This window comes from Urocitellus parryii, chromosome 12 (genome assembly GCF_045843805.1).
Source record: "Urocitellus parryii isolate mUroPar1 chromosome 12, mUroPar1.hap1, whole genome shotgun sequence".
Lineage (NCBI taxonomy): Eukaryota > Metazoa > Chordata > Mammalia > Rodentia > Sciuridae > Urocitellus > Urocitellus parryii.
Window position 1 is genome coordinate 38,262,362 of NC_135542.1, and position 17,633 is coordinate 38,279,994.

A 17,633-nucleotide genomic window follows, 5' to 3' on the forward strand; every position below is an offset into this window, starting at 1 on the left:
TTCCTACCTTCAGATTTGGTCTGAGACATTAGGTCTTCAGCCTGGTTTTGCCTCCAGCCCATCCTGGTGCCAGCACGATTCATTCAACCTAACTGTTGGCTCTGCTGGGTCTCCAGCTTGTGTCTTGGGACTTCTCAGCCTCCATAATTTTGAGTTCATTCCTTACAATAAATTTCTTCCTATACATATGTCTCCTGTTGGTTCTTTGGAGCACAATCAGCATCAATACCAGGACTGGCTTCATGCCAGGCAGCCCAGAGTCACCCTGAGCCTACAGAGTAAATTCACTGGTTGGACAATGCTTACAATGTGCTCAGGAGAGTGACCACAGGTCCTGCCCCTGCAGGGTGCAGAGACAGAAGTTAGCAGCCAGCAGCAACAGCTAGCTTTCGCCATGTGACAACTAGTAAGGGACGATGTGGCTCCCAATTAAGAGAAACCAGTGAAATTCACCTATTATGGCGAGATTTATGGCCATGCCTTTTAAACATGCGTTTTTCAAACAAACGTGTCGTCATGGTAACCCTCTTAAAACAAGATGTGACCTGGCTTGGAGAACCTGAGAGCTAATTATAACAGAGCTTTGTATTTAGCTACACCTTTCTTCTGAGCTTAATGGGCCTCACTCATTAAGCTCACAAACATCCTCTGAAGTCCTTAGGGGACAGATACTATTAAACCCATTTTACAGATGCAGACACCAAGGAACGGGTGAGTTAAGTGACTTTGCCACTAACTGGCAGATCAGCCATGAGCAAGTCCAGGCCAGACCTAAGTCTCCTCTGTTTCCTTCTGTTTTTACGAATCAGACTCCATCCTGAATTTTGAAAGTCCTCCATCATTAAAGGATTAGCGTTTCCCAGGGTTGGGGATCAGCCACGGCTGGGGATCCCAGACTGTGCGGTCATCTGTGTGCGAAGGCTGCTGGGTCAGGAGCTGTCGAGGGAGCAGAGGTGGCAGCGGTGGGAAGCGCCAAGGTGGATGATCTGTGCAGAGAACCCGGCGCCCAGGGTGGCAGGACCAAGACTGCAGAGCCCCGCAGAGGCCCAGGAGGCCAGCACGTACCCTTGTATTTCATGGGACAAGAAACTGAAACCCAGCTGCACCTGCCCCTGCCCCTCCTATGAATTCTCCACCTGTGCCACCCAGAGTGGCCAAAGCCCATTCCTTAGCATAGGTACACCTCGTCTTGGGCCTCTGCTGCAGCCTCATGGCCCTCAGGAGGCGGACCCGGGCAGCCATACTGTGCGTGATGCTAGACATTCTCATTCTTTAGACCTACCTCAGACCCACTGAGCCAGAACCAAGTTCCACAAGCCCTTGAGGGCTTCTGAGCAGCTCTAGTTTTCTGCCTAGAACATTCTCCTTGGCCTTGTGGCCACCACGTTTTGCCTCCAGCCCATCCTGGTGCCAGCACGATTCATTCAGGCCCGTGGCAGCTCTCCTCACCCGCAGCACCCATTGGCCCTGCGACGACAGGACTTGTCTGTCTCCCTGTGCAGAGGGAAGCTCCAGGAGAGCAGGACCCTCTGCCCAGCCACTTGACAGTGCCTTTTGCCTCAGGTCATTGGGGGCCAGGAAGACAATGAGTCTGGAAGGTGAGTGGCAGGAAGATTGTTCTGAGGACACCGAGATGGAGATGCCACCGGCCACATTTGGTAGGTGGAACACTGGAGAGGTGACCCCAGGAGGATGAAAGGCCTAAGGAAGAAATCCTGGAGCACAACCGGCTGGGGGAGTGAGGAGCCACAGACGCCGGATGGGAACCGAGGACAGACAAGCGAGCAGACAAGAGGCCAGTGCTGTGGAGGAGGAGGCCAGGCAACCCTGCTCTGAGAGCTGGGGTGGACGCCTGGGGACTCAAGGTGGGCTACCAACAGGGATGGAGCAGCCACCGGGTGCAAACGTGTCCGTGGAACCCTGAGGGGTGGGAGGAAGGGAGATAAGGCATGAGGAGAGTTCCTGTGAAGATTTCTGGTCACCTGGGGAGTGTAAGCAGAAATGGAGTCCAAGAGTTACAATCAGTCTATTCGGGTAGTAAGCAGTGATCCTCAACTTGGGTTTGGAGCCATTTGTGATTAGGGTCTCCTTTTTAGCTATTCTCTTTTGGAACTGGGGATTGAACCCAGGGCTTCCTGTATGTGAGGTAAGCATTTTGCCATGGAGCTACATCCCAGCCTTTAAAGCCATTTGTGGGATGTGAAATCAATTTAATGGGTAAACCTGGTGGTGGTGGTGGGGAAGGGGGCAAAGGATTTAGAACAGGGAAGAATAAAAAACACCTTGAGTCAGAACCATCCAGCTAAGCTGCTTCTCAGCTCCTGACCCACTGACCCTGTTACTGCAATCTGAAGCCACTATGTTCTGGGTTGATTTGTTATGCAGAATATATAACCATTTGTGGATGTCACTAAAGGAACTGTCCTCACTCACTCTGGTCTTCACCTTCTCCTTCCCTGGATCATTCCCAGTGGATATGAGCATGCTGGAATTTCTCTCATCTTAAAAATGCTCTCTGGACCTCAAGTCCTATTTTCTGTCCCCACATATCTAAAACTCCTCTTGATCATTTCTGGTTCCTTTCCCCCCATCCCTTAACTACGTCAATTTAGGCTCTTCAGCACTCCAGCCTCTGAAACAGCTCTCAAGTGAGAATTGACTCTTTGGAATAAAATTTAATACCTCTCTGGTATTAAATCCCCTAAGGACCAATTCAATCCGTAGTCCTCTTTTAACTTACCTGAGTTATTCACTTAGTAAATATTCACTAAGGAGCTACTAGGTGCCAGGCATTGTTTTAGACATCAGATATCCAACACTGATTAGAACAGACCCCAAATCCCTCCCCACCCTTGCAGAGGACCCAAAGAGAAACAAGAGACCTCTGCAAATACTCATGGCGAGACCACTGATGTCTGAGACCAAATAAGTGATGGGCAGTGGGGGGAATAAAGAGGAAATAGATCAGCCGTGAACTACTGACACTGGCGCCGGGGACAGGGAAGCCATTAAACTCTTCTCTACCTTGGGTATGTGTTTGACATTCTCCCTAGAAAGTTTTTTTTAAAGCACTGTTATGTCAGGCATCATTTGCAATCCAGGCAATGGTGCATGCTGGCAGTGTGGTGTAGCCACTAAAATAGGGTGGTCCTGGCCTGAGGCGGGTCAGAGAGCCACACGAGACAGATGGGGAGGAAGAGCACTCCAGGCAGAGGGAATTGTAACCACAAAGGCTCTGGCTTAATGCCCAGAATGTTCTAGAAATAGCAAGGTCAGGACCCTGACTGCCAGCAGGCAGAGGAGAGCCCAGTAAGGGGCTGGATTCTGCCGTACCCTGGGGAATTCTGGAAAGACAGACACGCTCTGACACAATCTCTACTGAGAATCCCTCCTTACCCCCAACCCCCGCAGCCTGCTTCTGCCAGGGCTTCCCAGGTCGTCGAGGGCAGCTCCCTGTCCCTGTTAAGGCCATGCAGTCACGCCTGACTCTTCTTCCTTCCTGCATCCTCCACATTCATGCCACAGAAAATCCTGGAAGGACACCTTCACTCCCCACAGGGCCTGCACTGGCTCCCCCAGCCAGGCCGCCTCCGCTCCACTGGGCCTTCCTATACTGCACCCCCATGGCCCATTCTTCTCTGGGCCTCGAGAATAAATGCTGTGGGCCATTCACAAGAGATGGGGAAACCCAGACAACTGTCTTAGGAACCTCAATAAATTCACTGCAGGCAAAACAAAACACCCCATAAATGCTACTTAGATGTTATTAAGATTAGCTCAAGTATGTTACAAAATTCTGTTTCTGCTCTTATAACAAATGATGGATGAAAAAGAAGCCAAATAACGGAAATTCTCTCTAAAATCTCACGTACAAAGGGAAAGAAAATGAAAACTGAAATGACATTTTCATTGTTTTACCACATACAGATGTTTTCTAAAGTTACTATGTTCATTTTTTAAAAAATAAGTTTTACTCATTATACAAGGGATTTTTAAAAGGTCTTTTCTTTACATTTTTTAGGGTGAATCATAAGCAGGCAGAGTTAAATTACAGTTCAGTCATATAGTGAAACACCCTGAAGCTCATAGAGAAGACTGAGGCAGGTTTCCCAATATAGGAAAATGTACATCAGTTACAAAATCAAGTTGCAGAACAGCACTCATAAGGTGACACCATGTACATTATCAAAACAGATGTGTGTCCTGTTGTCTACAGAATGTATCTTTTTTTTTTTTTTTTGAGAGAATTTTATTTTATTTTTAAGTTCTCGGCGGACACAACATCTTTGTTGGTATGTGGTGCTGAGGATCGAACCCGGGCCGCACGCATGCCAGACTAGCGCGCTACCGCTTGAGCCACATCCCCAGCCCAACAGAATGTATCTTATTACCATGTTACAAGTTACCTCTGGGGAGGGGGATGAATTTATGATGGGTACATGTCACTCTGATAAAAATAATTCACTTTCAATGACACTTTCTAATTTAAGTACAAGGTCTGAGACCACCAACTGCAGGGAGATCAGAACTAACCTGGGTCCTCACGTCCCGCCACGCCCTTTCCACCATCTTCCCCTCTCCCAAAGTCAACAACTGGGGTAAATAAAGAGACTCAGGTTCCAGGTGTGTGGTGTCAGAGTCAGCCATGGCTCTAAGGCAGAAACAAGAGTGCCACTTAGAACCCCAGCACGGTGCTAACACAGGAACCAGCCCCTGCGCCCCCAGGTTTAAGGCCGAGCTTCTCCTGCTACTTCATGAACACTCCTGGGGACACCTTGCTGACACAGACCCAGGAGAAACAAAGCCATTTTCCGAGGCTGGCAACTAATGTATCGCAGGCATAGAAAAATGATGGAGCAGGGTACAAAATGTGCCTAACAATTTTAGAACAGGAAACGTCAAAGGCCTGTGGATTGCCAGCCACTGCAGGGATCATCCTGAGGAGGAGGTCTGTTTTAAGGGATCAATAGGTAGAAAAATCAGGGCAATAAGCGGGAGCAGTGGGGCCTGGAAGGCATATTTATGGGACTGCTGGTCAGCAAGTTCTCGATTGTCCACCACAGACTCGGCTCAGTCCCTCCAGCTGCCCTTCAGGGATTCCCCAGAACCAAAGCAGAGAGGAACTTCTGCTCTTGAAAACCCAGGTTTTAAAGAACGTTGGGGGCTGGGTTGTGGCTCAGGGGCAGAGCGCTCGCCCAGCACGTGCGAAGCCCTGGGTTCGATCCTCAGCACCATATAAAAACAAATAAATAAAAATACTGAGTCCAACTACAACTAAAAAATATTAAAAAAAAAAGACAGTTGGGCTTAGAGGTGCATGTGTGGCCTGAGGTGGGTGGAGGGTGTGGGAGGTGCTTCTGGGGCTGGAGCACCGTGGGCTGTACAGGGTGCTCCCTCTGCGGCCGGAAGGCCTCTAGCCTCATCTCCTCTGGGGTTAGGGGGCCTTCACAGGTGCAGAGGTGACTGAAAGAGCATCCTTGACAAAGCTGGTTCAACCCTGGTCAGTGGGGCCAAATCCCAGCCTTGCCCATGTCACCAGCCTCCAGGTCCAGAATCAGTCCCTGAACTCTGCTGCTCGTCTGTCCCTGATTCACAGGAGCCTCTTGAACGGAGTGGACGCATGTCCTCTGCTAAGCACAGCACAGCTCCTGGACCTGTCACCAGAGAACAAGGAGGTCCCCAAGGAAGGAGGGAAGAGGGCCTGGGAGGAGCCTGGGCTCGGGAACTGAACCTGCAGCACCGTCCCACCCTGCGACTCCCTCTCCAAGGTCTTCTAAGCTCCCACCCCAGGAGGAAGCCGTGTGGGAAACTGAGGAGAACTGGAGGCCGAGGTCCTGACCTCTGGGGTGGAGCGTGGACAGGAGCTCCAGGGGAAGATGATGGACAGGAAAGCGGTGGCCGCAGGGACTGAAATAGCCAGGGGACTCCAGAACTGCAGCCTGGGCGGGTGGTCTGGTGACTGCGCCTGTCCACACCCCCACTGTGCCAGACAGCACTTCACAGGCCATAGAAGTGGACATGTGACCCACATGTCCTCTGCCTGGGGAGCCTGCATGCAGCAGCAGAGACGACGGGGAGGAAAGAGAAGGGGACACCTAAACAGCAGAGAACCACACTGACTGACGAGGAAGGAAAGACCGGGAGAGGGCCGACTGAGTCCTACAGCCTGCCCGAGGGGCTCCTGAAGCCATGCGTCCCAGAGCATGGGGACAGGCCCGAACCCTGCCCTCGTGGCCCGCACCATTTCAAGGAGAACTCTACCCACGACAGTCCAAAGACTCACACAATTTTGCTTGTACATAAGAACAAAAACAAAACCTCCATAAAAACATCTTTAAGACCACAACATGTGAAGAACTACAGAACCAAAGTTAGTTTCAAATTAATTTAAGGAATGGGTCTTTTTCTAAAAGAAGCTATCTGAATGAAAATATTTTATTGATTTTATTCTGGTTCTGAGGATTGACCCCAGGGATTCTCTACTACCAAGAGGCGTCCTTAGCCCTTTTTATTTACTTGTTTGTTTTTGGGTTGCTGGGGATGAAACTCAGGGCCTCAAGCACGCTGGGTAAGCACTCTACTGTTGAGCTATGCCACAGTCTCCTTTTTCTTTTTTATTTTGAGACAGGGTCTTACTAAGTCTCCCAGGCTGGCTTCGAACTTGCAATCCTCTTGCCTCAGCCTCCTGAGCTTCTGGGATTTCAGATATGTTTATTTTTTGACATGTTTCCTCCAGCAAGCTTATCTCTAATTGTATGGGGGCTCAGGATGGGGCGGGGAACCTACTCAATCTTGTATCAAGTTAAAAGAATAACCAGTAGCTTCCATTTCTTTTTTATTATTATTAAAATTAATTTATGCTGTTGGTATAAAAATAGTTTAAAAATATCCCAAACTAATATATAAGCCAGAAAATGACCTGTCAATACCAACTTATCAACTCAAACAGGGTCAATACACAGGCACCAGGTAACATGGGAACAGTCTTTCCAGGTGGCTAACTGGAGAATGGCAGTAGACAGGATGAGGAAAAAACCCCTAGAACATGATAAATCTTTTTTTCTGCACAGGAAAACTGTTCATTTCATGACACACCTTTAAAAACATTAAAAACAACCACCTGGTTTACTTGATTAAGCGTGAAAATAACAATATTATAAGGAGTGACAACTTAGGAAAAGCACCCTGGGGGCTACTGAGTGGCGGAATGGAAGACCTGGCATCAAACTTTGACCAGCGCACACCAGCCCTGATGTGCGGCTTGAGCACTTGCACTCCCTCATCTGACTTCATGTCCTCAAGAGGATCAGTTAGGAAGACCCTCCGAATCACATGCAGGCCATTTCCACGCTCAATGCCGCGACCGACCTCTTCTGGGTTTGGATCGCAAGTGACCGGCAGAACGACGGAGTTTCTTCCTCTCTAGTCGATGCAGCTTCTCAGCCTCCTGCTGCTTCTTCTGCTGTTCTGACTAAATGGAGAAAATAAGATGAGTGGAGAAAAAAAAAAAGGCCAGTGCCTCTTCTGTGACCTCAGAATGCAATAGCAGCACCCCAGGGCAAGGGCCTGCCTCCCAGCTAAGGCTGCCCAGCCACTTGGTGTGGCTGCTGGACCTGGTTCCAACAAGTGCTGGAGCTGACTTTGCAGACAGGAGTGGCAGGACAAAGTCCAACTTCTCACTATGTTTTTTTTTTTTTTTTTGCTGGGGGTGGGGCCTGGGGGGCATGTGCTGGGGAATGAACCCAGGGCCTTGCACACTGCAGCCAACCATCTTCCACTGTCACTTTGAAAGCAGAAATTCTAAATGCCAGGCAAGAAGAGAAGTGCCCCATCACACTAATCTGATGAACCCACATGAACATTCTTGGTGTGCTTTAAAAAGGCCCCAAGAGCTATTAGAAGAAGGTACGTTGCTTCTCACAGGCCTCCTCTCCCAGAAGCCTTCTGCTAGAAGTTAGAGCAATGAGCTCATACATAGCCCCACATCTTTTCTTTTTAAATATTTATTTTTTAGTTGAGTTGGATACAATACCTTTATTTATTTATTTATTTATTTATATGTGGTGCTGAGGATCGAACCCAGGGCCGCGCATGGGCTAGATGAACGCTCCACCGCTGAGCCCCAGCCCAGCCCCACAGCCTCACATTTGATGGGGCTGGGGATGCAGTTCAGGAACAGAGGATGTAGCTTGCATGCACGAGGCCCTGGGCTCAGTCCCAGAGCTGCCTCACATTTGACGGCTCAGATGACACAGACCCTGCATGGGAACCCAGCTAACCCAGGCAGCTGGTGGAAGTGTGTATCTCTGCCTGAGGAGGCTCTGCCGCATTGAGGGTGCAGGGGAAAAGGCCGTCCCGCAGTCACGGGAAACCTGCACACCTAACTAGCTGCTCTCTCTTCTATCCTGACCACCTTCCTGCTGTGCAATACAAAACGATCCCAATTCAACTCGAAGGTCATTTTAAGAAATTCTTAGGATTTAAGAGCCATCTTATTTTAAAAGTGACAATCACCCCAGTACCTTCCAATTTAAAAACAGGAGGAGATGCTTAGTCTCCTCCCTCCTGAAAGCAGCTGTCCCTCCCTCAGCACAGCCCAGCAGGGCTGCAGTGCTTCTCCTGCGCACTCCCACTCGATTTCTCCCACTCGACTTGGCTGAACCGAAAAGGGAATTAGGAATGTTCAATGGCACTGAGAGAGTTTACATGAAACTCGGAACAGGCACCAAGAGTCACTCTGAATGCAGTTCTGGCTTCAGGGATAAAAATACGAGTAAACTGAAGAGGTTCTTGACTGAGAAGAAAAAGCTTTTATCACTTGGCCAGCCTTCTGGCTGCAGGCAGGGAAAGCTCCATAGATGAATGGATGAAGGACAGGGAAACGTACAAATGGCTGCTGAACATGAGACGAGACACTCAAAATTCTGAGTCATTAGGGAACTGCAAAACAAAACCATAGAGGGATGCCACTTGCCCTGTGGAATGGCTATTAGAATAGATAAGAAAATAACAAGTACTGGTGAGGATTTGGGAAAAAGTCTGTTTCTCAAAAAGTTAAATAGTTAACCACATGAACCAGCCATTTTACTCTTAGATATGTATCCGAGAGAATGAAAAATGTTCATCTAAAAACTTACACAGAATTTTCATAGTAGCATTATTCGTGATAGAAAAAAAGGGAAAACATCCCCAAAGTGTGTGTCAATGGATGAACAGAAAACCAAAATGTGGCATAAACATACAATGGAGTATTACTCAGCCACAAAAAGGATAGAAGTTCTGACTCATGACACACCACGAATAGACCTTGAAAACACTGTGCTAAGAAGCCAACTGCAAAAGAAAACACTGTACAGCCGAGCGCGGTGGTGCGTGCCTGTAACCCCAGTGTCTTGGGCAGCTGAGACAGAAGGATAGTGAGTTCAAAGCCAGCTTCAGCAAAAGTGAGGCGCTAAGCAACTGTCTCTAAATAAAATATAAAATAGGGCTGGGATGTGGCTCAGTGGTCAAGTGCCCCTGAGTTCAATTCCCGGTACAAAAAAAAAAAAAACAAAACAGGAAAGAAAACACTGTATGATTTTATTTATGTGAAGTGTCCAGAACAGGAAAATCTACAGAGATAGGAAGTAGATCAGCAGTCACAACCAGGGGTTGGTGGGATGGGAGTATAGGGCTGCTGCCAAAGAGTACCTGGTTTCTTGTTCAGGTCATGAACATTGTCTAGAATCAGTGTGATGGTTACACAATGTAATGAGTCTATTAAAAATTAGTGACCTTTAAAAGAGTGTCTTTGGTATATAAATTGTATTTTAATGAGAGGTAGAAACTCATTCTTCTCTACTTGGTGCCTATATTTAGGACAGAGTATGAATGAGAAAATTTTTCAGAGAAATAAAACCATGTCATTTCACCCATCAGATAACAGAAAAGTATCTGAGAAGCTTATTTCTCCCACAGTACGTTACAAGCAGCTTATTCCTCCCACAGTTCGTAATAGGCCTTCCTACAGCCAGTTAAAGACCTCCATCTAGAAACGACCCAGAACAGGATCACCAGTGGCAAGAACTCGCCTTGGGAAGCCAGGGTGCCCTAGTGAGCAAATGGGTCAGAACTAGCTGCTTCCTGGTCTTTTCTGAAGTTCACCAGAGTGTCAGGTGGTTCATACCCTTAGGCGGTTAGGACTTCTGCTTTATAAGGACACACCTCAGGCCCCACAGTTACCGGGAACACAACATGGCTGGCTTGGCACCAGCACAGCCACTCTGGGTCACTAAGGCCTGCCTGCCTCAGGCCACCGGTATTTTCCCAGCACTGCTTCTCCTGGCTGTGGACCAGCAGGGGCTCTGGCCGTAGGGAAAATTCTAGAAAAGGCAAAATATACCTTCCTCCTTGGGGAAAGCCTGGGAAGGCAGGCCTGAGGACAGAGCACACAGGACACTACTGGAGGCTGCTCCTTTGTAAATTAAAAATAAACAAACAAACAAAAATGATCACAAAACTCAAAACTCACCCTCTTTAATGTGAATGTCAACTGTTTGCTGCCAACAGTGGTGTCTGATACATTCAATGTCCCATTTTTGGCTTCGAGTTTCAAACGATCTTCAAGGGTTTTGCTGTAGTTTAAAAGAATGACATATTAATTAGCATTATGTTCCATTTGAATCAAGTGTTAATTAAGATCGAGCTCATGAGGAAAAGACTTTTAAGGAGACTAACAAAAAATACACCCTAGGAACTTCTACTTCCCTCCCTTTGAAAGTCGGCTTGCTGAACGTGGCTGCTACCCAGCGGTTTAGCGCTTTAGCGCTCTCTGCTTGAGTGGCTCTGGTGAGAGCTGACTTAGAGGGAGACAGACACCTCTGCAGAAACCCCCGGGGGGAGCATTGTGAGGAGGACCATTCGCCTTCTGGCCCCTCCTGCTTCTCCAGCCCAGACTCCAAAAAATTGTAAGTGGCAGTACCAAAGATTTCAATGATTGCTACTTATCTTACTAAAACATATTTGTGAGGCCAAATAAATGCAAGGAGCAATCTATTTCTGAAGCCTGTAACTTACTGTAATGGTTGGTGGCATGCTGATTCCAAGCGTTTTTACTTAGGCCATGCACAATGGAGGTATTTGAATATTCTGGCAACTTGCCAGCTTTCTACAACGGAATGAATGCAATCTTAGGCTTCCAGGTCAAGCCGCCGTGAAGAGCTATGGTCCTTCTGACTTCCCCTTCACTCAGCCCTGACAAGTCATCGTCTCATATGGAGAGCAGCTCAGACATGGCACGCCGAGAAAACGGAGCAACCACACTCCGGACAGATGCTACCTGATCCTGCTGTGCTCGCTGCTGGTTCTCTAGTGTCTTTTAACTTGAATTATTCTTCCCGACATACTTTATCCTAGAGTTAAATAACACTTCATTTCTCGGTCATGTTTTCCAGACTCTTCTGGGCCACTTCAGACAACCCATGCCTGCAACTGTCTGTTGTGCCCTTCAGTTCATGATCACTAGAGTAACCGAGGAGGACTGTACTTTCTAATAAAGATGTTAAATTTGAATGTCAAACCAGTTATACAATATGCCATTGCATGCTGCTATAATAATGCTTAATTATGAATCAGAACTTTGGCCTTTTTGTTAACTTCCTTGAGAGGAGAAGAAACCTGAATGAAGCCTAACAATTAGACAGCTGATTCTTCTAGACTAGCTAAAGGGACACATGCCCATCCCTGTGATGAGACTGGGAGAGGACAGGAAAGAAAAAGGGGAAGAATGTAATTTTCTTTTCTATCTCCTCTTCAGACAAACACTTCCCCTTCGTCCCTACTCCCCCCTTGTGCCAATCCAAGCTGAATGAGCCTTTCAGTGTCGGGAATAAACACTAAAAAACTTGATGGAATTAAAAAAGGGCTGATTTGTATGAAATGGTTCTTTTCCCTGAAATATGACTTTCCTAACTAGTAACTGAGTAGAACACAGCTCCTAGAGGATCCATGGGACAAAGCAACGCTCCTTTGAAATTCTGAAACTGATGTTTGATGTTCACACCATGAGAAATTTATTTCTAGTTTATAACTACGAGTAATGTACTAAACACATACCTTCTTTATGTAATTTGAGACATAAAGTGGTTAGCATAAAAGTGGCACTCTTTTCTAAGCAATAATGTTATTAAGAAGCACTTTTAAAGCACTTTTCATCTTCAAAGTTCTTTACAGACAAACTAATTAATCCTTTCAACATCCCTGAGACAGAAGTATTTATCCTTTATAGATGGAAAAAGGGAGGTAAAATGTGAAATGACTCGCCCCAGGCCATGCAAGGATCCAGATTCTAAAACCAGGTTCCAATGGCAGGACCTCTCCTTCCCAGTACTGTCAGACCACACTTGATTTATAAAGTTCTGTTCAGGAAACTTGTCCACTAAGTGTTCTGAATGACAAGTTTCCACATGACTAACAGAACAAAATTAAGATTTAATGCAGCCTTTAAAAAAAAAAAAAAAAACAAGAATTCAAAAGTGACGTGCTGGGCCGCCCGCAGCGCGCGGGTGCACTGTCGCCTCAGCAAATTCCTCAGCCCGCTCATCTCATTTTTGTTCTTTCCTTTAACAGCTATAAACTCTGAGCTTCAAAGCTCACAGGGATCCTGAACAGCTATGGAGCCACTGAGACAAAGTGGGACACAGAGAACACTAATTTGGGAAGAAAAAGACTTTTCAAGTAAATTGTGGGAAATTACTACTCTTTTAAGAATGACCTTATTTCCTCCATGATAGAGCATATAAATTCTCGTTTTCGCTCAATGTGCTTGCGACGTGCACTTGTAAAAACTTGTTCTGTCTAGGCTGCCTGGAGAGACAAGCAAGTGTTAGAATGAGCCATGGCAGGAGATCAGACACAGACGGGGACTGTGTGGAGATTTCTACATAGGAAAGTTCTACTTCCTCCCTTTCAAAGTCAGTTTGCTGAATGTGGCTTCTACCCAGTGGCTCAGCGCTTTCTGCTTGAGTGGCTCTGGTACAGCTGATTTAAGAGGGAGACAGACACCTCTTCAGAACCCCCAGGGGAGCACAGTGAGGAGGACTGCATGCCTCTGGCCCTTCTCCTGTCTCCTCCAGCTCAGGCTGCAGGTCAGCAGGCACGTGGGCACTCTCTACTTGATGGTAAAGTATGTTAGGGAAAAACGTAATTGGCACAAGGTGGATGACAACAAAACCCCTTCAGATTGATGGTGACACACTAAGAAAACAGTTCTGGGTTTAAAAGGCTGCAGGTGAAGTAAGATTAGTTAGTACCCAATGGAGAGGGCTTCCCAGGCGTAGGGCTGTCTTAAAATAATAAGGAAAAATGGGCATCAACTACAAGGGGAAAAAAAGTCAAACCAGATACTAGATGCCCCAGGAAAGCTGAGGGACTTACTTCTTTGAGGTTTTAAAATATACACTCTATAATGTCTTTAATTAGAAATATTTAATTAAAAATTATGCTCCTCAACGAAGTTTTTAATCACTTTGCAGGGAAGAGGAAGCAGAGGAGCAGGAGACAACATAAAAGTACATTCTTCAGAGTTCAGGGGACTTAAGTGGAGAAACGAAACCTACGTCTTAAAAATTTAACCTTAAGTAGAAAAATCTTTCTCTATGCTATAAAGGCTGTTCAAAACTCTTTTCTTTTTAAAAAATTTTTAATTAAATATATATTTTTAAAGTTCTAGTTGGACACAATACCTTTATTTATTTATTTTTATGTGGTGCTGAGAATAGAACTCAGTGCCTCCCCCAGCTCTACCGCTGAGCCACAACCTCAGCCCCCAAAACTATTGCAATGCCTTCAGTCTGCACAGGTACTTCAAAGGCTCTACTGAAGAGATGTAAACTCAAGCGACCATGGAATCTGACCCTCACCTCTGAGCATAACTAAAATTTGCCAGGGCTGCTAATGCCCACTGCTGGGAGGAGGGGATGCTGCACTCTGCTGGGAGTGCACAGGGCACGAGCCCCGTTGGAGGGTGACTGGCGGCATCACACCCCCCTTTTGATCCAGCTAAGTCCATCACTGGAATAGACTGCAAAGAAATACGCTGTGAATTCACAACTGTGAAAAAGGTAAGAGAAAAACGAGACACAGCCTGACCACTGCAGCTAGGGGAAAATTACCTCAGTGGGGGCACACCCCCATGGAGTCTGTGCAGACGCAGCAGACCTCATCGAAAAAGCGTGCCATCGAAAAAGACGTCCAAATCTTTTTTTCTGTGCGTTGTTCTGGGATTTTCTGTGTGTGGACCCTGGGATTGAACCCAGGGTCTTATGCGTGCGAGGCAAGCACTCTACCAACTGAGCTAGTCCCCAGCCCTAAGTCGTACTTTAAATGAAAAGGGCACGTTAAACAATATGATAACCTGATGCATTCGTCATAAGAAAAGCCACAACTACACATGGGTGGGTGGGGATCTGCGTGGCAGTGCATGCAGCTGACAGGCTGGGAGAATGGCCATACATGGCAAGGACTCGGGAGAGCTCACCATTCAGCACACAGGCTGACTGCTGACAGATCACTTTCAACACTAACTTGACAGAAGATTCTCTTTTTTTAAACATTTAAAGTTTTGAATTAAATTATTTTCAAAATAAGATGTTTAAAATGCTTTATACATAACTTCAGCTTTATCCACTATCAGTGTGGAAAATGAGCTGAGGAGTAAAACGTGCCACCAGGAGCTGCTGAGCTCCCCAGTGAAGACAGGTCCTCAAAGGCAGGAACTGTCTTTAAAATCTTTGAATTTCTAGGACCTACCACAGGGTAGACACTTCAAAGACTGCTTTCATAAGAGAACTGAAGGGGCCACCCAGCAGCTAGTATTTACTACCCAGGAAGAGGAGATAGGCTCACTGACTGCAATGCTGGGCATTCTAAGGACGCGTCCTTGGTTCAACAACACAGGCATCATCAATGCTACCTGCAGGTCCTGCAAGGCTGCTCCAGGACTGCTAATGCCCACTGCTAGGAGGAGGGGATGTGGCACGCTGCTGGGAGTGCACAGGGCACCAAAAAGGGCCAAGTGCCCAGACCCTAACTCAGGCCAGCAAGCATGGACTTGCCAATCCTCGCTCCTTGTCATGATTATTTCCACACGTGCTGACTTCTCTCCCCTGTGGCTCTGAAGAGCTATACCTCTCTTGGTGGCCGTCTCCCTGGTTAGGGCTGCTGGTCCAATTTCTACCTGACTCCTCACTAAACCCCACCCATCAGTGGATTCCATTCCTTTCTCCACTTGCCCCTTTACTGTGGTGATCCTCTCAGCCCACTGGCAAATCACCTCCCTCAAGTCATTGGATTGACTCCTTTTTCACTTCTAGGCTTCTGGGAAGCATCATGTACACTAATTGTCCACAATGTTCTTTAAATCTCCCACCTGTCGTCAGACTTGTGGTCTGCCTGAGAAATGGTCTCGAGGAGCTGATCCTCCCCACTCTCCACCCCTCTGCACAGGTGCTTGCACAGCTCTCTCCTGGGAGACCACACTCCATGTCCCCGCGGCCCCCGGACAGCTCCTTAGGATTCACTGCCCATCTACTCCTCGGCCTGGCCTCTGAGTCTGAAGTCAGCTCTCAACAACCAGTAGCCGTGGGACAGCTCCGAGATTCAATTCACTACTCTGCACGCACCTGTACTGTTCTCAAGAGAAGTAAATGGCTTACTGGACTCCAGACTGCATTTCTGCCTCGGCTTCCCCCCAGCTCACCACTGAGCTTCAGGCCTTTTATCTTTGTCTATCTCTCATTCTCCCATGGTTCTGTGATCAATGTGTTCCACACCCCTTCCCCACAGCTCAGGCCCCCTCTCTTCTGTCTAGGACTACTGTGACATCTGTGAGCTGATCTCTGTGTGTCTAGTTTCTCTCCCTCTGTTTTTCTAAAACTGAGATATTTTGCTACAGGTTTCTTGGAAATAGGGATCTTTTGTACCTCTGTTTTTACAACAAACACATACTGTGTTTATTATAAAAGTCTCTACATGATTGGCAGAGGGCTTGGGACAGATGCAACCATGTTACTCTGGAACAGTCTCATGGCTTTCCAGGACGGGCCAAGCCACTGCTGCCCATGCTCCTGTTCTTCTCGGGAAAGTTCCTCCCTCCCACCTCCTACCCTGTGCTGAGTGCTCAGGCCTGAGCCTCTCAAAAGACCATTCCAATGTGACCTCTCACAAAGACTTCCTTAATTTCCCCAAACTAAGTCCCCCTTTCCCTCTGCCCTCCCCCAGGGCTCCTCACAGTTCTGAGTATACCTGCTAAGGCATGAGTCCCTGGGTCTAGGGTGGCACTGGGCTCACGCAGGCTCCCGAGGAATGTTTCACACACACAGGGTGGTGGGGAGGCTGAGAAGTGGATGAACAGTCCAGAAATACAGTTACCTAACTGCAAGGCACAAAAACAAGTGCCGACAGACGCATGGGTTTATTTGAAGGCACATAAGGATGCTGAGCAGAGAGGACGACTCACTTGAGCCACCATGTGCTATTTGCTTTTCCTTCACAGAAATAATTTCCAAGCTGGGCAGGTCTGAGTGAACACTTACACACAATGCACTCAACTCCATGCCGCCTTTTGTTGTCGCCTGTGGTAACTCGCAGAACACACATAACTTCAGTTCTCTGAAGGATAATAGCTCAATGCTTCATTAAATAATATTAAGATACTGCAAATTCAGGATCTGCCACAATAATCCAGTCATGACTAGACTTCAATAAGCAGTTTGTGCCAAAGGCTAGTAAATGGCAGGCTATTCATACCAGAGGGTTGTTACTTCAAACAACAGGATTTTTCTTCTTGGCTCACAGAAGTATCATTTCTTAAGCAGCTCTTCTTCTCAAGAAGAGTGCTTAACTAAGTAAGAGTGCTTAATTGCAGAAGGTTCACTCAGCTATTGTTTATTCTTAATACGACACTTCTATCTTGCTCATTTTTACATTAGTATTGTGCTCCAACCCATAGGCAGAAGGAAGAATGTCGTGTCAATAGTCATAGCCCCATCCCAAATACCAGTACCATGGCTACGCTCCGTAAGATATCACCCCAAATACCAGTACCATGGCTATGCTCCGTGAGGTATCACCCCAAATACCAGTACCATGGCTATGCTTTACGAGATATCAGGGAAACGAACTATTTTTCAGCAGATCTTGACTGGGAGAGTTCCCGAGTTGGCTGACGTGTACTCAGGGCACAGAAGAGCCACCCTTTCAATGAGTGTTTATCAAGTGTCTATTCTAAGTACTAAAACAGGAGCTAGAAACAAAGGAATAAACAAAGCGAAACAAAAATATCATATAACCTAACAACTCACTCCACAGATCCACTAGAAACAGAAGACCTCCCCTGTTTCTGAGGAGACTCTACATAAAATGCCTAAGAATAACAGCATTCCCAGTGAGGCTGCACAACTGCTGGCGACAATATAAAATGGCACAGCTCTCTGCACAACCACTTGGCAGTCTCTCAGAAGGCTGAACTATTGCTACATGACCTGCAATTCCATTCTAGGTATAAACCCAGGATAAATAAGAACATATGGCCAGGCAAAAGTATACCCATGTGTTCACAACCAAAAAGTGGGCAAAAGCCAGATGCTCGTCAATAG

General features: G+C 46.9%; 1 protein-coding gene across 1 annotated transcript in view; it reads right to left on the reverse strand.

The window, feature by feature from the left end:
• Positions 1-4,323: 4,323 nt before the first annotated feature.
• Positions 4,324-17,633, reverse strand: part of Nol10 (nucleolar protein 10) — an 89,321-nt gene continuing 76,011 nt past the window's right edge. The window contains exons 20-21 of the mRNA XM_026394503.2: positions 10,511-10,613; positions 4,324-7,471 (exon numbers count right to left, since the gene is read on the reverse strand). Coding sequence (XP_026250288.2) covers positions 7,352-7,471; positions 10,511-10,613 — 223 coding nt within the window. The 3' untranslated portion in view covers positions 4,324-7,351. The remainder of the gene's footprint in view (positions 7,472-10,510; positions 10,614-17,633) is intronic.